Consider the following 21020-nt stretch of genomic DNA (forward strand, 5'->3'; position numbering starts at 1 on the left):
GTCTTCTTTTGTGCTCAACAAAACAAATAAGTATTTTCTACGGTAGTCAGTTGGGGGAAAAATCTGTCTGGTTATTAGCATTCTTCCAAATATCTTTCTCTTTGTTCATCAGAACAAAGAAATTTGTGCAGATTTGGAACAACAACAAGGTTAGTAAATGATGACAGATTTTTATTTTTGGGTGAAGTGTCCCTTTAACTTCAGTGTAAAACATTACTTTGTAAATTTCCAACAGTAAATATTTACACACCAGTAAAGGTGATTTTCTCAATGCTATGATTTTTTTGCACCCTCCGAATCTAGAGTTTTAAATAAGCCCAGCATCGGTCAGATCTAGTCCTATCCCAACAAACCATATCAATAGAAAGCTTATTCAACTTTCAGATGATGTAAAAATATCAATTTCGAAAAATGTATAACTCTGTGTTTTATGAAGATGTTAACCATTCAGCACCATTGTATTAGTTTACCGATCACCAAATAAGTTGAAGAATTTTGGTAACCAAACACTGTTGGTACCCATTTAGTCTTGTGTCAAAACTACATTACAATGGCACACCCTATATTTAGTGTGGGTAGTATTAAACAAGTTTGGCAAATAATATTATAAATCTGAACTTTTTAAAGGGTTTATTATGATAAATCAGGTGTTGGTTCGGTTCGGTACTGAGCTAAGCTACGTATAAGTACTTGAAAATTATCAAAACCGTAAACCACAAGTGCATTTTACAGAGACTATAGAGGAAATAGGCCACCTGCAGGACAACTTGTGCCTTAACTTGTACATGTCTCAAATATCATACTTCATATGAACATAAGAAAATTACTCAAATCACTTTTTTTACATAGAAAACTTTATTGATTTTTTTTAACAAAAATTTCCACATGTACATCAGTAACAAACATGTGCAACAAGTGCAGATTGCAAGTCATCCTCTAGTTACAGGACATTTGAACCATTGATAAACGGGTGACGACTTGATCAAGTGCTTTTTTTCCCCTAAAAATATTGATAAAAAATAACAAACAATAACAGAAATCCTGTAGAAAAGGCACAGAAGTGCAGAGATGATCCATCATTATTAGGAAATGTTGTGCTTGTCAAACTGGTATTTTAATAGAATAGAATAAAATATAACTTTATTGTCATTGTGCTACAGCAACACATTGCACATGTATCCTTGATTAAAAACATGTAGAAAAGAGAAATAGAAAAATAATAATAATTATTCACAATATTCACAAAAAAGTGACTTTAAGTACAGGACCAAATGAGAATAAATACAAGTAGATGATGTAAGATGTTAACCAGAATAGTACACAATAATATTATAGCATCAGTCTGTTATGAATGATGTTCCCTCGATCACCAGGCGTATTTGCTGAAGTCATCTACATTTCCCACAATTTTGTTCACATACAGATTATTGCTACATCTGATTCTCATAACCTCATCATTTCTCTCTCTTCTTACTTTGTGAAATCTTGTTTTGCCATTGTGTACATTTCTTAGCGTCAGTGTATTCTAGATTTATTTACCTTAGATTGTTATCTGGTACTGATGGTTTACTGTCTACTCTTGGATATTTCTTCGATATGATTATTTGTCATCTGTCTTGAAGCTACACATGGATAAGAACCTTGGTATTCCAGATCTCTCATTACACTTTTTTGGCTTCTCAGACGGTGTCTGGTGTTTCAGTTCCACTAAAGCTGTGATCCAACTGGTCCTTTTGGCTCTGGTAGGTGAAGCCACATCTTGCTGTAGTGGATATCTAGTTCAGGAGTTGAACAGAAGCAGGGAGATCAGACATCACACTCAGTGAAAATCTTCATAAATATGGATAACAATAGAAGTTTTAGTTTTAGCCCCAAACATTATAGGGGGCACTTGACTATTGTTAAACTACAACTGAAGCTGCTTAATGTGCATAAAGCTCTAAAATAAAAGCCTCCTTTAGTTAGTTTAACTCGGATTAACCAAACATATTTGAATTGAATCAATGGGCAGTTTTAGTGACTCAGCAGGAGTTTGGAAACAAAACTCTTGCAGAAATCAAGAACAGAATGTGGCATTCTTGTTGTAATACTTACCAACTTGTTTTTGTTCTGGCAGATTGCTACTGCTGCTATAGTCAAGAGCAAAAGCGCAGCTACACCTAAAGCAATATGGTGTGAACGGGCCTTCTTCAAACCTACACATTATGAAATTACAAAAACAGATTTGTGTAAGTAAAAACAAATCTTATACAGTTCATTTTTTAACAGGTTTCCTATTTTTTGGTTCGATTTTAAGTGTGTTTTCATGTTTGTGATTATATCAGTTGACTCTTCTCCAAGCCCGCCCCCTTTTGCTATGTATGGCATCAGCCAAACGCTCCAACTGCCCCAAAGAATAGGCGATTTATCGTGAAATAATCATTTCTGGCAAGGAAATTATGTGTTCTTTCAGCCAAAAGCAATAAGAAAGTCTGCAAAATGCATTTGAAGTTATGCATTTAACATCAGGATGTGAAAGTTCCTCAGAATAAAGTCAACAAAATAGACACTGCACATTATGTACAACTATGATTCCACAGTGACGTGACTTTTAGCTGGATTAATGTACATACATGACTGTAAGCAACACAAAGGTCTTTTTAAAACCGCATAATGCGTACCGGGTTAAAGTCTTTGGTTTGATTGTCAGACGGGGGGGGGGGGGCGCATAATATCGGCGTTATGATTGGTCTGGTCGCCTGTCAGTAAAACTCAATGTGAAGGGTCAATAGGACTATGTTTGCTAATATATTCCACAAAAAAACTACAATAATAATTTTCATTTCTTTACACTAAAGACACAACTGCCTAAGCATCAATAGTGTATAACTGCTGACTCACCTGAACACGACTGGCAGAGTTCATTGATGTGTAGATGTTGTGTGTGGTTTGTGATGGGATTGTTGATGACACATCTGTATGTGTTTGTATCCTGATATTCCACCTCCAGAGGTAGAGAGAGTCTGATGTTGAGATCAGACACACTGATGCTGGACAATGAACTGTTTCCTTTGTACCAGGAGAGACTCACATGTGTCACATTCATCACTGAACACAACAACACACATTTTGACACTGAAGATCTTTCTGATGATGAAGAACATTGAGAAGAGTTTCTGATGATGACAGGAACAGACAGACGAGCTGAAAAACAATTTTTGAGCTGCTTGAAAAAAATTGTATGTACTCAGGAAACACATTTGAAAAATGTATCAATGTAAAAAAAATGATGTAAAATAGCATTTTAGCAGCGTACCAGCCAAGCCTCCTTAACACGGAGCATACTGTATATGGACAACATGCACGATGTCTTATGATGTCTAAGATGTTCACCATTCAGAGATGACAAGACTTGAATTCTCTTTACTCACCATATGCAGTTACATTAAATATCTTGAACAATGTTTCTTTCCCGTTGATGACCTCTAATCTATAAAGTCCAGAGTCTGTTGTTCTCATGTTTGTGATGGTGAGAGATCCAGTCTGACTGTTGATCTGCAGTCTACCACCATATCTTCCAGTCTGATATGTATTTGGTTTCTGATTATAGATATCAGCTATTGGAATCCCTTGAGGTCCAAACATCCACAGTATGTGATCACGTCTCTGTATGCGAGTAAGATCCGTGTGTAGTGTGACAGATTCTCCCTCCATCACTGACACTGACTTCACTTCATCTCCATCAAAACCAAACACACCTGAAACAACATTTGGAGAATGTCATTGATATGATATAATCCCAGATAATGGCACAAGCAAAACTGTTATTTTTTTTTAATGAAAATAAATTTAAATAAGTTGATGCCCGATAATAAATAATTACATTTAAATGTTTGATCCAATGATGAAAATGTTGTATTTACATGTCTATTTATGCTTTGGGCAGATGTTTTATCCTAAGTGACGTACTATACACTAGGGATGTGCATTTTTCAATAATTTAATATTTTAATATTTGAGCTCATAAAAACGAATATTCGAATATCGGTTTATTTAAATTAAGTTAATAATGACGTCATTTGTTACATTTTTATTTAGTCACAATTTCACATCAAGCGTATAATTATCATCACATAATCATAATGCATCAATATTATATACTGTATATATTGATAATTGTGTTAAGATCCTAAAAATACCCCACAACAAAGACGGAGCCGTATAGGCTTTCCCTGTGATGGTCGTCTGAGGAAGATATTCTGATCAGCACTGCAAAAATATTGTTTTCTTTGTTGTTCACGGTCAGTTTTTTTGTTGATAAGCTTTGAATTGGATTTGCATCATTAAATAAGGTAGGCCTATTTATTTTAACTAACGTAAGAATCACAGCGCGTTTTAAAACATCAAAAAACATCTGTGCGACTATATTTATCGGCTGCAACTTGAAGGCCACGAGACTTTTTCAACTTCACGAGTTCGCCCTCACAGATAAACAGCTCCGTTATAGGGATAGATTGGTAAAGCATGGGTATGCATGTTATGCGTATTGGTGTGTTGTGCAGGGAGTGGGCTCCGAGCTCACCGGATCTATCCGAACCCGGAGCACTCTACCCCGGTCAGGACAAGTGGGCCGGGCTCGGAACCGGCTCGAGCCCAGAACACCCCCCCCCGAGGGTCCAGCTGGACTGAGGAAAGTAAAAGGAGCCGGGGTGGAGAAGGTATGTTTATCTGGCGAGAAGCATCAGGTAAGACTGCTTGTCTATTTATAGTAGAGCATGCTTGAGCTGATAGGGTAGGTGCTGTGATTGCTTATGATGTATCAGCCGAGATGGTTGTGCAGAGATTGCATGCTCGGCTGATAGGTATTTGCTGGTGATTGAACCGCGTGCTGATTATATGCTTAGTTCCCTTTCGAGAGCGGTCACTTCGACATTGCGGAGACCGCATATGAAACTCCTCCTCTTTTTCACTTTTTCCTGAAATCTTATAGGATAACGCCAGTAAAAAAACTGGCCAATTGTCGCAAGAATGCAACCGTATGCAAATACTGACGAATCCAGACCGTATAAATACAGTGCATGTGACGACAATCCTCAGAATCTTCTTTTTCACGCTGCCATCGTTGAAGACGCAACTGGATATTCTTCACCGCATCCGATGGCTTCATACTGTTGTCTTTGCGCGGGTCCCATTGACCCGCAGGATACGCACGAGCACTGCATTGCCTGCCTGGGCCTGGCTCATGCGGAGGCTGCATTCTGCGAGTCCGATTGCGCGCACTGTGCGGACCTGCCGGCGCGTGTCTTGAGAACTCGCAGGAACATCGCTCGTGGAAATATAGGGTCAAGGCTCACTGCCACCAACGAGTCGCTGGTGAGTCTACCCGCTCCAAGGGGGAGCGGCGACGACACGGCTCCGGGCCGCTGTCCTCTGCCGTCACCCCATTCCCCGGTCCTCTACGCCGACGAGAGTCTTCGTCCCCCGCCTTCCGTCTTGGGCGCCGTTTCCTTCGGCGCTGAGGAGGACGACGACTCCATGTCCATCTCGGCTTCAGACAAGGACTGGGCAGGGTCGGAGCGGGATCGCCCCGACCTAGAGAGCACCCCGGACCTCCACGAGGAGTTCATGAGGGTCCTCGAGAAGGCCGTCAGCGAGCTCGACATCACCTGGAGTTCACCTGAGGAGCCGGCAAAAAGTAAGCTCGACTCGTGGTACCTTCAGGCGGGCCGCCGTCAGGCCACATCAAAGAGGAGTGCGCCATTCTTTCCAGATGTCCACGAGCACGTGGTGAAATCGTGGTCTGCTCCTCAGTCGGCGCGCGTTCACGCCGCTACGCAATCCATGTTCGCCCACGTGGTCGGAGCGGAGGCCCACGGTTACGTGCGCATGCCACCCGTCGAGGAGACCCTCGCCGCTCATTTGTGCCCTTCCACCACCTCGCTGGGCTCGGACCCAGGCCTGCCGTCGAAGCCGTGCAGGTTTACCGCCCATCTCGCCGGTAAGGCTTACGCATCCGCCGGAGAAGCCGCTTCCGCTTTGCACGCAATGGCGGTGCTGCAGGTGTTCCAGGCTAAGATCCTTCAGTCGCTGGATAGCGGCAGCCTGGAGGCGGACGCCACGAGGGATCTGAGGGCAGCGACCGACTTCGCTCTGATGGCTACGAAGCGGACCGCACAAGCTATCGGCCGATCCATGGGGTTCATGGTCGTCCTACACCGTCATCTCTGGCTTACGTTGGCGAACCTGAAAGACGCTGACCGTAAGTCTCTCCTCAACGCCCCGATCACTCCCTCCGGCCTCTTTGGTGACGTCGTGGAGTCGGTGGTGGAGCGCTTCGGGGAGACGCAAAAGCGCGCCAAGGCCATGAGTCACGTGCTCCCGCGACGCTCTTATCAACCGTCTCCTAGAGCCCGTTCTTCATCCGCGTCGCACTCCGCGCAGAGGCCGACCAAACAGCACGCTGCTTCCGCCCAGGCTTCTCGAGGTCGTGAGCCGGATGCACGGCCTAAACAATGGTCGGGCCCGCCTAAGAAGAGGTACGGGCCGAAGAGAGGACCGCAGAGAGGACCGCCGCGCCACGACGGCGGAGCGTCATCGTCTGCCAAGCCGTCATCCTGACGGACCTATAAAGAGGAGGAGAGAGTTTGTGAACGTTCCGGTGGCCCCCAAACGCCGCTGTTTGCATCAGTTTTCCCCCGCGGTTGCGGGCGAACATTGCAATGTTGTAAATGTCTGTGTAAATGCAATAAAAACACATACCTGTTCACAAAATGAGCTCTTTCCCCCTCACACGACCAATGCTGCGTTCCTTGCCCTGCCACGGTGCGGCGCGAAGCCGCAGTTAATCCCGACTATAACCAGCCTTCCCTCGTCCACGGTCTTTCCCGTGGGCGAGAGACGGCTGGAGTCTCACGCACGGGCTATTTCCCCGCCAGTGCAATTAGCCTCGCTGCACCAGCGTGCTTCCCTAAACGGTCCGCTGACGGTAACGCCCGAAGAGATTCGGCCATTATGTCTGTTTCTGGACGCGTGGAAGGCCATTCCGGACATTTCTCATTGGCTACTAAATGTGATAGAACACGGGTACACCCTGCAGTTCAGACGAAGACCTCCCCGCTTCAGCGGTGTGGTTCCGTCGCTTACGTCAGCGCAAAATGCGCCTGTGTTGAGGCAGGAAATCGGCAGCCTGCTCGCGAAAGGAGCGATCGAGCGTGTCCCTCCGAACGAGCGAGAAAGCGGGTTTTACAGCCGGTACTTTGTAGTGCCCAAGAGAGATGGTGGTCTGCGTCCGATTCTGGACTTGAGACCCGTCAACCGAGCCCTTCACAAGCGAGCGTTCAGAATGACAACTCTAAAACAGATCCTGGCACAAGTGCGTCCCGGGGACTGGTTTGCATCCGTGGATCTGAAGGATGCGTACTTTCATGTTCAGATAGCCAAGCGCCACCGAAAGTTTCTGCGATTCGCTTTCGCGGGTTCAGCGTACCAATTTGCCGTACTCCCGTTCGGACTGGCATTAGCACCGCGCACATTCTCGAAGTGCGTGGACGCGGCGCTTTCCCCTCTCAGAGCGAGCGGTATGCGCATTCTGAATTATCTGGACGACTGGTTAATTTTAGCCCACTCACGGGAGGCGCTATCCGGTCATACGCAAATGCTGCTTCGTCACTTGACATCCCTGGGGCTACGCGTGAACATGCAGAAAAGCAAGCTCACTCCGAGTCAGTCAATAACGTATCTGGGGGTATGTTTCGACTCAGTGGAGATGCGCGCTCGCCTCTCTCAAGAGCGGACGGAGTCCATCTCTTCAGCTCTACATCTGCTCAGGCCGGGTCGGTCTGTTCCACTGAGGGAGTTTCAGAGGCTTTTGGGTCTCATGGCGTCAGCCTCGGCGGTCTGCCACCTGGGTCTTCTGCACATGCGACCGCTACAGTTTTGGCTGAAGGCTCGGGTTCCATGGAAAGCATGGTCCTCGGGTCGAGTGCGAGTCCCGGTTACACTCAGTTGCCTCAGTGCCCTGAGCCCATGGCGCGACCCAAGCATGTTCAGTCGGGGAGTTCCCCTGGGGCTGGTTACGAGACGCATAGTCGTTACGACGGATGCGTCGTCCTCGGGATGGGGTGCAGTGTGCGAGGGCATGCCGGCATCCGGCCTTTGGACACAGTCACAGAGAAAATGGCATATAAATTGCTTGGAGCTGATGGCGGTGTCTCTAGCTCTCCATACTTTCCAGTCGAGACTGGAGAAGAAACATGTCCTGATTCGCACCGACAACATGTCCGTGGTTTCGTACATAAATCGCCAGGGAGGAGTCCGCTCAGGAACTCTTTTCAAACAGGCTGCGAGTCTCCTACTGTGGGCAGATCGGCATCTACTCTGTCAGGGCAGCGCATATCCCCGGTCGTCTGAACTGCGGAGCGGACATGCTTTCGAGGGAGGGTCTTCCGCACGGAGAATGGAGGCTTCATCCAGACTCAGTGCGGTCAATTTGGGAGCGCTTTGGGACGGCGGAAGTGGATTTATTCGCGACGAGCGAGAACGCGCACTGCCCGCTGTATTTCTCGCTGACCCATTCCCCCATGGGGAGCGACGCTCTGACGGTGCGATGGCCGGACGTTCGGCTTTACGCGTTTCCTCCGGTGAAGATTTTGCCCCTGGTGCTGTGCAAAATCAGAGAGGAGACGGCGACGGTGATCCTCGTCGCTCCGTTTTGGCCGAATCAACCGTGGTTTCCGGACCTAAGCGAATTGTTAACGGCACCGCCGTGGCGGATTCCCCTCAGGAGAGACCTGTTGTCCCAAGCGAACGGCACGATATTTCACCCCAGCCCGCAGCTGTGGAGTCTTCATGCCTGGCCTCTTCGGGGGTTTTAAATGCACTTCCTCAGCGTGTACTTGACACTATTTCGGAGTGTCGAGCGCCTTCCACCAGGCGTTTATACGCTCTCAAATGGGGGGTGTTTGTTAAATGGTGCAGTAGTAACAATATCGACCCGATGTCCTGCCCCGTGTCTGATATTTTATGCTTCCTGCAGCACAGGCTGGACAGCGGCGGACTCCCGTCAACGCTGAAGGTTTATGTGGCTGCTATCGCCTCGTTTCGTTCCCCGGTTGATGGGCAATCCATTGGAAGGCACATGCTGGTAGTCAGATTCCTCAGAGGAGCGAGGAGACTTTTTCCACCGCGATCCCCTTCGGTGCCGCCTTGGGACTTAGCGCTGGTGTTGAAGGCTCTCTCCTTTCCCCCATTCGAGCCTCTGGACGCGGCTTCCCTAAGAGAGCTCACTCTAAAAAACGTTCTCCTTCTTGCCCTTGCTTCGGCTAAGCGCATAGGGGATTTACAAGCGCTCTCAGTCGGCGCTGATTTCATTCGTTTTGGAACCGGCGACTGCAATGTCACTCTCCGGCCGAAATCGGGTTATGTGCCAGAGTCTATGTCTACCCCATTTAGAGCACAGGTCATTTCTTTGCCCGCTTTGTTTTCCGAGTCGTCAGACTCGCAGAATGCAAACGCTCCGAGAGCGGTCTGCCCGGTAAGGGTTTTGCGGGCTTACATTGATCGCACGGCCGGTTTTCGGCAGTCTGAACAGCTCTTCGTCTGCTATGGTGGGGGAACTAAAGGTCGGGCTGTATCAAAGCAGAGGCTCTCTCACTGGGTGGTGGACGCTATTACCTTAGCGTATGAGAGTCAGGGACAGAACTGCCCATTTGGTATCAGAGCTCATTCGACTAGGGCTATCGCCTCTTCGTGGGCTTGGTCTAGGGGCACATCTATTCAGGACATATGCTGTGCGGCTGGCTGGTCTTCGCAGAACACTTTCGCCAGGTTCTACAGATTGGACGTGTCCTCTTTGTCGTCTCAAGTCCTCTCGGTGAGTGCTGATCACTCTTTATCTTCTACTTTATAATCGCTTATGCTACACAGTGGTTGCCGCGTTGCTGTTTATGCTGTGCTTGGTGTACTTTTATATCTCTGTTATATCCGCCCGGGATACCGTGCTGGCTCTTACTGTTGTGGTGTCTGCCCTGTTTCAGCGCAGCCCGCTGCATTGGTTGGGTTTGGATATGCAAATTTGGCAGGAGCCCGATATAGCAGTTCATTGGCCGGTTCAGTGATTTAGCAGTTTATTGGCCGATTTAAGCCAATCAGCTGTTGACGCTTAGCGACCTCGTGAATGGTTAAAATAGTATGCTTCCCATGCTTGTGTGTTTTAACCCAGTTTTTCTGGCTGATTTTGCAAGCTCTCACGGCGGGATTGTACTACCGTTCCATATGCGGTCTCCGCAATGTCGAAGTGACCGCTCTCGAAAGGGAACGTCTCCGGTTACTTTCGTAACCTCGGTTCCCTGAGAAGCGGGAACGAGACATTGCGGAGAACGCCGTGTTCGCCGCTTATCACCGTGCAGGCGTTCTCTCGTAGATTCTGAGGATTGTCGTCACATGCACTGTATTTATACGGTCTGGATTCGTCAGTATTTGCATACGGTTGCATTCTTGCGACAATTGGCCAGTTTTTTTACTGGCGTTATCCTATAAGATTTCAGGAAAAAGTGAAAAAGAGGAGGAGTTTCATATGCGGTCTCCGCAATGTCTCGTTCCCGCTTCTCAGGGAACCGAGGTTACGAAAGTAACCGGAGACGGTTCCTCCCAAACTTTGTTAATAAAACATCATATCTAGAAGGAAAATCCTTGCTATTAGGTTTGGAAAAAGGGGCCAGGCTTATGTAAAGGCCAAATTCATTAACAGTTGTTGCAGTGAAATGTACATTTTCATGTTTTTAATTGTTGAAATTATGAATTTATTAAGAACAACCGCTCCGAACAAGTTATGGTAATAAATGAATTATTGTTAATCATTAAATATGACGTTGGTATTTTTATAACTATAAGTATTTTAACGAATTCTGGCTCAACAGTTTTTTAAAATGTTAATATATTGATGTGTTCGGGCTTCCGCTTTGTTAACTTAAAATATTTAAACTAGCTTGCGATCTGGGTTAACAAAGATAGAGGAACACATAAAAATTGTTTTTTATATTTTCTATATATTATAAAATCATTACAGATGAAGTGAAGAAACGTTAAAAAGACGTGACAACTCTAAGGTCTTCTTTAGGGGTAACTTAACCTTGTGGTGACACAGTTTTATTCTTATGAAAAATATGAATATTCGAATAGTTATTGCGGATCGAATTTTCGAATAATCGTGCACATCCCTACTATACACCCCTTTATAGCCGGATTAAACTGTCCGTGTAAATACACATTTTCATGTTTTTATACTGCTTTAGAAAAGCAAACCATTAATTTACCTTCATCTGCATGTTTCAGATTGCTAGGATCGTCTCTGTGCTCTGGGGTTCCTTTTCCACTGTAACCTGTTGAAGACATTGCCATTATCACACTGCTCATTTGACACAGAACAAGAATTTCACCAACTTTCCAGAGACTCTGGCATTACTGTATTCTGGACAGAACTCGAGGGAGAACACAATAAATCCCTAGTCTCACGAGAACTCAATGTCCCTGCGCAATTGGCATGATGAAGGGGTGGGCTCGAAATCGCGACCATTTTAGTTGCATATTCTCCCTAAATTTAACCTTTCCGACCTCAAAATATAATTGGGAGCATTTGTGTTAGTGCGACCTGTTGTGTGTACATGAGCTACATATCCAACACTTTTATATCCTTGGCTTTGTGCTCTTCAGGGACAGTCTGTAACCCCACTCTACTATTGCTGACACATTTTGTCAGTTTAAAGCCTCCTGTGAGGCAGACATATATGAGATCTTGGACCATTAATATTGCCTCATCGCCTGAAGCTACACTCTTTAAACAGTCATCCATGTTGAAGTTGTTGCAAATAATAACTTCTTCAGAAACCATGGCTTTGTTGTCTTCCGCAGTCTTTTGAAGTGCATAACAAGCACAACTTGGGGATGATATAGTACCAAACAAATGTACCGTCATACTAAATTCAGAAGGATGATATCTTGTTTAATATCAACGTCAGGCCACCATAAAAAGGGCAGAAAATCCTCATCACCTTCTACAACTTCGATTTGGAGAAACCCTGATCTCACATCAGCCATGAAGGGACAGGCTCCTGTCAGAATCTCACAAGAACCCCTCAAACTGAATTTGTAAGATTAGCGCCTTGTTAAAGTTGATTGTTAAGAGATGTACCCTTAAATGCGGCGCCACAATCAAAGACAACTCTCAAAGTCTTTCTCTTGAGGTGATAAACACCATGATGGGGAACCTACAATACCTTTCCCTCATCTGACTTCAACTGATGCGATGGCACTCTTTCAGCATGGCCTTTGCTGATAACATCATTGAGGAATTCTTTTATCCCGCTGTGCTACTTCCCCACCGTGTCTCTATGTAAACATGCGCTAGACGGAAGGGTTTTCAACCATCTGCATCTTTAGCGCATTAACCAGTAGTATTTACAGCTCATACTGGTTCATACTGCCAGGAGCGCTTTGGGAGCGTGGAGAGTGCGGATGCACAGCAGCCGAGATGCCAGAACCACATACCACAAGTATACCAATTGCAAGTTCCACTTACGTTAGTGTAATTAAATACATTCCGTCAAACCTCTTCAAAAACGGATCATATGTCTATCACTTATGTGCAATGTAACAATAAAACATCATGAGCTTTAACAGTTTCTTTAAAGGCTATGAGGGTTCAAGACAGATCGCCACCTCTACTAACACGAGCACTATGCAGAAGCATTTGGAGATGACAACCACAGCTTTACTAAAATCTGTGCCTGCTAAGAAAACGAAGAATACATTTTGTGCCTTTACTGCCTGTCAGTTGAGTTTGTTACAAAACATTTAGCAGTTTTTACATAGTTTATTACAGCAGTATATAATTCATTAAAATAAACTTTATTTAGTTTCAGATGATTTTATAATGCCTTCATTTTGTCTTAAGGTGAAAAAAAATAAAAATTTCCCTGTATATTTATAATTGAGGGTTTCTTTAAAAAAGTCTAAAAGTCTTGTCTCGGTTATCCAGTTTTTCGTGCGTCTCGTCTCATCTCGACACACCCCTAGTCAGTATATGTTTTTCTAGTCAGTATATGTTTATCTTTGTTTCCGTTAGTATTACATCACTGGTTATCAAATGAACAACCAATAATACTTGATTAATCGTAGAATGTGAAATAAGGGTTTACTTTATTAGACAACAGAGAGCAACCCTTAATGTTTCTATTAAAAAACATTATTCTGTCAACACCAGTTGGCACAACTGGTTGTGCAACCACATCTCACAAATGCATAAAATATGACACTTGACAGATGTAGTTTTTAAATTTAATAGTAAAGAAAGCACAGTAGGCTACAGTATTTATTGGAACATGGTTAGGGTCTGCCTGAAAATAATAATAAGCTTTGTCTTTTGGCAAGACAAAACCAGGCTTGAAATCTATATGAGAGTAGCAGACTACAAGCATGATAATGGGGTTTTGTGCGACTGTGCACCTTTTACCAAGTGTACACCTCAAAGTGTATGTCATTTGTTTGATACAACCACTTATTGTACCTCTTCCTTAAAATACAGTTCGCTTGACCTTGTTTACTTAAAAGATTGTATAGCACAAGTTGTGGGCTGTACTTAAATAATTTATTAATTTACCTTATTGTTCATATAGCATAGTGAGGTATATTATTGTAACAAACAGTTTTGAAATAATGGATGACTGATTTGAGACAACAAATCACTTTTTACATTGTGAGAAAACTTCTGCCATAAGGTTAAACATGTGGGTTGAAAGAGGCAAGGTTTCAAAACCACTCAAATTTTCTATGATACCGTATGAGCTTTGTTTACACAAAGATACATAATTAAGTCATGTAATACAATGTTTGCTGTTTAGGCATAATAAATGGCCTATCATTAAAATATATATATTTTTTAAAGTGTATTATATTTTTAAGGCTTTATTTTTTCCATGCCAGTGGTGTAGTCTAGTTTTTTGTAGAGAGTATACTCTGATTCCCCCCCCAGCCTACTCATCCGTCCCAGGTCGACAACCCATGAGCACCACCACACTCACGAATGCAAGGATAGAGTATGCCCCTATATGTACTCAAGAAAGATTTATTGCAAGCAAGATTTCAATAGCCAATGACAGCTGGGGGGACTTGCTGGTTATAAATTAGTCAGTTAAGAGTTTTATTTATGTATACAGTCACTAAAGCACAGGTTTTATCAGCTGGGAATTTTCAACGCACATTAGTGATCCACGGGAAAAGCTATTAAGTATTTCTACACAAACCCATCCTGCTAAAAATAGTATTACATACATTCTAGTGGTTTCCATTTAAATACCATTATGAAACACATTTCTTAATAATTTTTTATTTTATGCCTTTTCTATTGTTTCCCATCTGCATCTCTTGTGTTTTGGGCAGGGTTCTATTGCTTTTTTAAGCAGGGCAACTACATAATGTAAAGAATATCTTGTGAAAGTATAAACTTTGGATTTTGATTTAGTTTCACTAAGGCCAAGTCAGAGACTTACAGTAAATCATATTGAAAAAAATGGTTAAAATCAAACTCTGATACTCGTCCCTAATAACTAGATTTTTCACTCACTTTATGTGTGTAAGTTGCATCTATTATTGACATTGATAGTGATCTATAATAATTAACAATGAACATTTGTGCAGTTTTATCAAGCACCTGTTGCACCTATAGATTGCTGGCAGTGTCTCTAGCTTGACTTTCACAAGGCTTGTAAGGAGTTCTCATCCCTTATCATCTAAAACAATTATAAACATTGTAGTATAAGTTATCTCTCCCTTTCTCCCTCATGTATTTATTCTACACACAAACTAATGTTTGTGAAGCTGGCTAGTTAGATACAATTTAATATGCCAACAGTCACAATATGACTTACAGTTATGTTAATGATAACAAATATGCTTGTTTTATTAAAGACTTCGCAGTGGTTTTAAAAGTGGAGTGAGTTAAAGGCAGAAAGTATAATACACGGGCGACCAGTGTTGCGACCCCGGAACACATCGCATGAGCCTCGTCTGACTCATTATGTGTAACACCTGCTGCAGTTGAACGAAGTGCCAGTAGCGTCGGGGACAGGCTTACGATAACACTGATAGTGTAAATGCTGCCTTTAATGACCTCCTTTGGTTTCATATCTCCTGGTTGCACCAAAAGTCAGTGCGTCTTACTTTTCTGACACAAACGATGTTGTTACGTATCCTTGCGCTTTTTTAAGTGGCTATACGGAAATTCTTGATCTTTTCTAGTGGGTATACGGCGTATCACGTAGACTACACCACTGTTCCATGCCATATATGTTATATGAATACTGGTTAAACATTTCATATATTTGTGTAAAGTTGAAAGGTGGTTGTTTCTATACGCAGACATCTAAAAAAACACATTTTAGGATTGTAATTGCAATACTATGAAACGGTGTCACTTTTGCTATATGTTATCATACCGTCAAAATATCATGTCGCCCCTTGAACCGCTTCACAAACAGAGAATCAACTAAATTGTATCTTAATTCCTAAACGCTGTCCCTCAACGGGATCAAACAGATAAACATCACTCGCATATTCGCACAGTTTTGAATGTAAATCATTGTACATTTCATAGTTTTACGGTAAATGTACATCATTTACAGTTTTGAATGAAGATCACCAAAAATACTTTCTTACCTTCTAGAATGAAGATCATCACACACAATTTTATCAAAGCCATTTTTGGCTAAAGCTCTCCTGTCAAAGAAGTCCAAAACAGCCTAAAATACCCTCACAGCGCGTCTCACTCGGCCATGTGAGGAACCATTAAGAAACGCCCATAAAACAAGTGGGCTGGTTCGGATTGAGTTTCATCATCATCTATATGTTGCCACCCGTTGTTCAACTGTAGGAAGTTCAACCCAATTGTTTTCCACAAATATGTGCTTAAAAATGCATTTCTGACCTGTGCCTCTGCATATATGTGTAGCATCTCCAAATATAAAAAAAGTTAAAAATATATTGTTTTCTTGTGAAACTGCTCTTAAATATTTAATGAAAAATCTAAAATAACGTGTTTCTTTTTTGTGATTAGTACAGAGTTTATAAAGAATCTGTGAACTTCTGTTTCTGTTACATACCTCTGTGATGAGTCATCTCTTCTGAAGCGAGGACAAAATGGCGAATAGACGTTTTGTAAACCTCTTCGTGTAATCACTCCGAGTATCCATGTTGCTGTTTTGTTTTGTGAGTCCCAGACTGACCCTGTCAATAATGTAAATGTGTTCGTGTGTCTACTTCGCACAACGAAAACGGAACAAGGCAAAATACGAGAGGTGCGCGACAGTCTAGAATAGAACAGCGTCAGGATATCCGGCAGTAGCGATGTGACATCTGAGAGGCGTAGGAACTTGCCTCGAGCAAAAATGGGCGTGTCATAGTGTCAGATCCAGCCTCTATTGAAAGCTGGGGTTGTTGACGGAGAAATGACGTGTATGGAAGTAAAATAGTGCCTAATGTGTTTGAAGCAAAGAGACGTGCTGAATAGCACTAACTGAAAAAAAATGCATTGTATTAACACTTCTTGCATTTTAAGGTTCTGCAATTCAATATGGTTGTACATTTAAGCTGTGAATATTTCAAATTGAAACATTTCACACTCGGTTTGACTGTCTAAAAATAAATAAAAATTCACCTTTTAAATTTCATTAAAAAAATGTAACTTGTTTTTAAATACAACCTTTAATATTCGACGGATAATTTTCAGTCCATATTATTTCGATTTCAAAATTCGCTTCCACAAATTCAGCGGTTCAAATTCGGCTTGAAATTCAAAGTTTCACATCCCGTCTCTCGCTCTCGGCGCAGACCGTGCTGAACCACGCCCCCCTTGCCATAGTTACTTTTTACCATTTTTGACTCCTGTTGTTTGTCTTTTCCATTGAAATGCAGCTCTATTTTATACAGTCCATATATAGCTGAATGTTGGGTAGGTTGTGTATGAACATATCTGGACTGTCTCTCCTGCTTTTTATAGAAACTAACAATTGTCACATGTATTTAATAATGTGCACACTAGACACGGTGGGTTTTATAAATGCTAATGAATGTCGTTTTTTTAAGAGTATTGCCATGGATGGTGTTTACCTCATTTGAGATGGCTACAGGAATGCTTGAACATTTTGAAGCTCCAAATAAGATCTACTGCAGTGAACAACAAACCAGAGTTTCTGTAGTTTGCAACCTGTTTTTGTCAATAATCGATTGTTTATACTTTTAGAAATATGTGAGAATGATATTAGTAGGCTTGAGATATAATACTTCAGTATATTAGTGTTTTTAATAAACTGTAGTACAATAAGTACACTACTCAAAAAAGTTCTTCTAATAATAACACATCGTTTGTGTTATGGTATTTAACACATTTTGTGCTGATTTTGTGTGAAATAGATGAAAGGGACAACACAAGTGTTACAATAAACACAGAATGGGTGTTCCCAAGAACAGTTCCCAAGTTTTCCCCCACAGACACACTTGTCATTTGTTGCAACTATGCAGGACTTGCAGTCCCTGGAAGAAACTGGAAGCGGTCCAAGTAACCTCTGAACAAGTATGAAGGTAGCCCATGCCATGGCAACTTATACCTGGTGACCAGGATCACAGAACACAGAGCGAATATAAACAAGTATATCGGATCCCTCAAGCTCTCCCAGACTTCATCAAGATATGTAGTTTATTATTCTTCAGTTTATTTTTATTGGTGGAATGAAACTATAAACAGTCAAAGCAAAATATCTGATGATCAGTTTATATTTTCATTGAACTTGCATGCAATGTGGAGTGTGGAATATGATTGGCAAAACAGCTTTTCTCTGTTTGTGTTTATTGCGGTTGTTGATTTTTTTTAACACATACAAAACATGAGGAATTAAGCATGTTTTCAAGGGATCGAACATCAATCGAAAACGTGTAAGATTCTCAGGAAAGGAGGGAAACAAGGATTTATTCAGTAATGTTTTATTTATAATTATGTTGTTTCAGTTGCGTTTGGTGCTGATTCATTGAAGTGAAGTCAGTGTCAGTGATGGAGGGAGATTCTCTTAATCTACACACGGATCTTACTGAACTACAGCGAGATGATCAGATACTATGGCTGTTTGGACCTCAAGGGACTCATATGATGAACCAACACATTACACCACGGGATGAGTGCTAACTACATAATATAACTACAAATTACATCAGATTGCACAAGAAATTATGTATTTTTTTAATATTTATTAATTTACAATTAGTCATGATTAAACAACATTACACAATATGAACACATGGACAGCAGGTGAAGATAAATTAGTGTAAACACTAAAAGTGCTTTGTCATTCTATAGACCATTTCAGTTCAAAATTGAGGTGAGTCTGGACAAGTGCTGGTTACATCATGCAAAATGGTCTACGCTTTACAAATGCATCTTGTTGAAGTTCGCAAACTGATATTTCAGCGTCTTTCTTTTTTTAATCCACAGACATCCTCTATGCCCAGTAGTTTAGTTTCACTGAAGATCTGTTTGGCCCTCTTCGATGCATATGTGGGCAGAATCAACGAGATCAGACATCTTGCTTCTTTGAAAAATCTTCAGGAATGAAGGAATCACATTTGGTATACTATCCTCCAAGCTTGAGAAACAAACGTCCCAAACATTATGGAGGACACTGGAATAATGTTAAACTCCATTTGAAACTGCTGGTGCAGAAACCATATCACTTGTGGCTCCCTGTAAGAAAACACAGAACCAGTCACAACAGGAACAAGGACTATTAACGTAAGTATGTTCCTATAAAGCATTCAAGACACAAACGTCACTATAGGGCTTATTTTGTTCATGACCATGTTGCACGTTTATTATACCGGCAGTCTAGTTGAGAAAATGAATTACACCATGCAGTTTTCAAAAACATTATAACAAAGTGCGTCATTCATTACTGGTCAACTCTTGTTTGTATGGTGTTAAATTAAAAATATAAGTACAGTATCTTACCATATTGTTCAAGTGATTCAAAGATAGCGTCTCTTCTTCATTGGCTGTAAAATAAAACCACGTGATACAACTGTAAATCTAAAATGTCAAAAAATGGACACTCATCTGTTTGTCTCGCTCTCATCGAGTCCAAACTCATGAAACTATCTAGTGTCTTGAGCACAATGATTTGTCATATTTGCTTTAATACTTACATTCCTGCGGTTCTTGGTTATTGATCCGACAGTGTTTGACTGCTACAATCTTGACAAAACAGACCAAACCAGCTGCTGCTATAAGAATGAAAATAACCGCTATGATGACAACCCAGTCAGTATGATGTAAACCTAGACATAAAAAAAAAAGGTTTGGCTGAGAACATTTAATTTAAACAAACATTTTTTCAAAACATGATGTGATCGTTACTTACAACACATGAGACTAAACTGTTTTTTGACCCATAATTTTGTACGGTTCAGACATCTTGGAAAATCTGAGTGTTAACCACTAATATGATAAGATAACGTCTGTTTTTCAGCTTTCCATTTAACTGCAGGTATCGGTAAAGGAGTGAGGAAGCGTACATTATCTTCCTGTGGTCTCATTTTGTTTGGTTCACACTCACAGAAAAATCCACACAAAAAGCATACCTTGTAGATACAGCATATTTTCTACTTGGTCCGACATAGGCTAATCCATAAAGCCTGTTTAGCATCATGAAGCACGACCTAAAACAGTCAAAAAACTGTGTGCTTCTCTACTATCAATACACATTATCCAATAACCCTAATATAACCATTGTATTCCATACCAGAGTGTATATAATTACAACAAAAATGCCTTTAACAACGTCACACTGACAATAATGCTGACAGTGGCTGAATTTCCATACAACAGCACTCTTGCTTGTGTAACAATTCCTAAACATCACCTCTGACATTTCTGAATAAACATTATAACTGTGTACTGACCTGAACACGGCTGACAGACATCAGTGATGTGTAGATGTTGTGTGTGGTTTGTGATGGGATTGGACACCACACATCTGTATGTGTTTGTATCATGATATTCCACCTCCAGAGGTAGAGAGAGTCTGATGTTGAGATCAGACACACTGATGCTGGACAATAAACTGTTTCCTTTGTACCAGGAGAGACTCACATGTGTCACATTCATCACTGAACACAACACAGAACAGTTTGAACACTGTAAAGACTTTCTGTCGATGACAGGAGCAGGCAGACGAGCTGGAAAACATGAAAGAAAATAAAATTTGTATAATTTCAGAGCCATTTTAATGCTTTTAAAAGAGCAAAACAGGTCATGTTTGTTGTATTATCTCAGCAGCAGCTAACCAGCAAACCCTGACTACCTCTATGTGGTGTATGGTCTACAATACCGACGATCTTCAAAAACACGTTTTTTCTTCTTATTTCTCATTTAAATATTAAATCTATGACCATCAACAGACAACAAAGGTGAAATTCTCTTTCCTCACCATAGACCGTAACATTGAATTTCGTTCCTGATGTTTCAATGCTGTTGATGATCTCTAGTTTATAAAGTCCAGTGTCTGTGATTCTGATGTTTGTGATGGTGAGAGATCCAGTCTGACTGTCCAACTTCAGTCTGTCTCCAAATATCTTATTACTGTCATACATGTTAACACTTTGCGTATAGATTTCAGCTAAACGAGTCTCTTGAGGTCCAAACATCCACAAAATCTGATCTCTTCTCTGTATGTGAGTAACATCAGTGTGAAGAGTGACAGAATCTCCCTCCATCACTGACACTGGTGTTGATCCAGATATAGTGAAGCCAAACACGCCTGAAACACATTTGAAGATTGTATTTCAATGTCATTGGTCTGATTAATCCAGATAATGTGGCACAAGCAGAACTGATCATATAAATATGAGAAAGTAACATTTAAATGAAAGTCAAATGTCCATTAATAAACTTTTAAGAAAGACTTAACATGGGGATAGAAACCAGCAAGTATTGACATATCAAGAGC

The 21020-nt window shown here is 41.9% G+C and overlaps 2 protein-coding genes across 2 annotated transcripts; both read right to left on the reverse strand.

The window, feature by feature from the left end:
• Window positions 1-832: 832 nt before the first annotated feature.
• On the reverse strand, window positions 833-16367 carry LOC130429541 (SLAM family member 5-like). Its single transcript, XM_056758171.1, has 6 exons — window positions 16131-16367; window positions 11292-11357; window positions 3411-3737; window positions 2881-3183; window positions 2095-2195; window positions 833-1775 (listed from the first exon to the last, which is right to left on the reverse strand). The coding sequence occupies exons 1-6, from the start codon at window positions 16144-16146 to the stop codon at window positions 1680-1682; spliced, it is 909 nt and encodes a 302-aa protein (XP_056614149.1). The 5' UTR covers window positions 16147-16367; the 3' UTR covers window positions 833-1679.
• A 1981-nt stretch (window positions 16368-18348) lies between these two features.
• LOC130429546 (V-set and immunoglobulin domain-containing protein 1-like) lies at window positions 18349-20787 on the reverse strand. Its single transcript, XM_056758181.1, has 5 exons — window positions 20502-20787; window positions 19975-20250; window positions 19219-19350; window positions 19025-19068; window positions 18349-18760 (listed from the first exon to the last, which is right to left on the reverse strand). Exons 1-5 carry the CDS (start codon window positions 20785-20787, stop codon window positions 18710-18712), a joined length of 789 nt encoding a protein of 262 aa, XP_056614159.1. The 3' UTR covers window positions 18349-18709.
• Window positions 20788-21020: the final 233 nt, after the last annotated feature.

This window comes from Triplophysa dalaica, chromosome 10 (genome assembly GCF_015846415.1).
Source record: "Triplophysa dalaica isolate WHDGS20190420 chromosome 10, ASM1584641v1, whole genome shotgun sequence".
NCBI classification, from domain to species: Eukaryota; Metazoa; Chordata; class Actinopteri; order Cypriniformes; family Nemacheilidae; genus Triplophysa; species Triplophysa dalaica.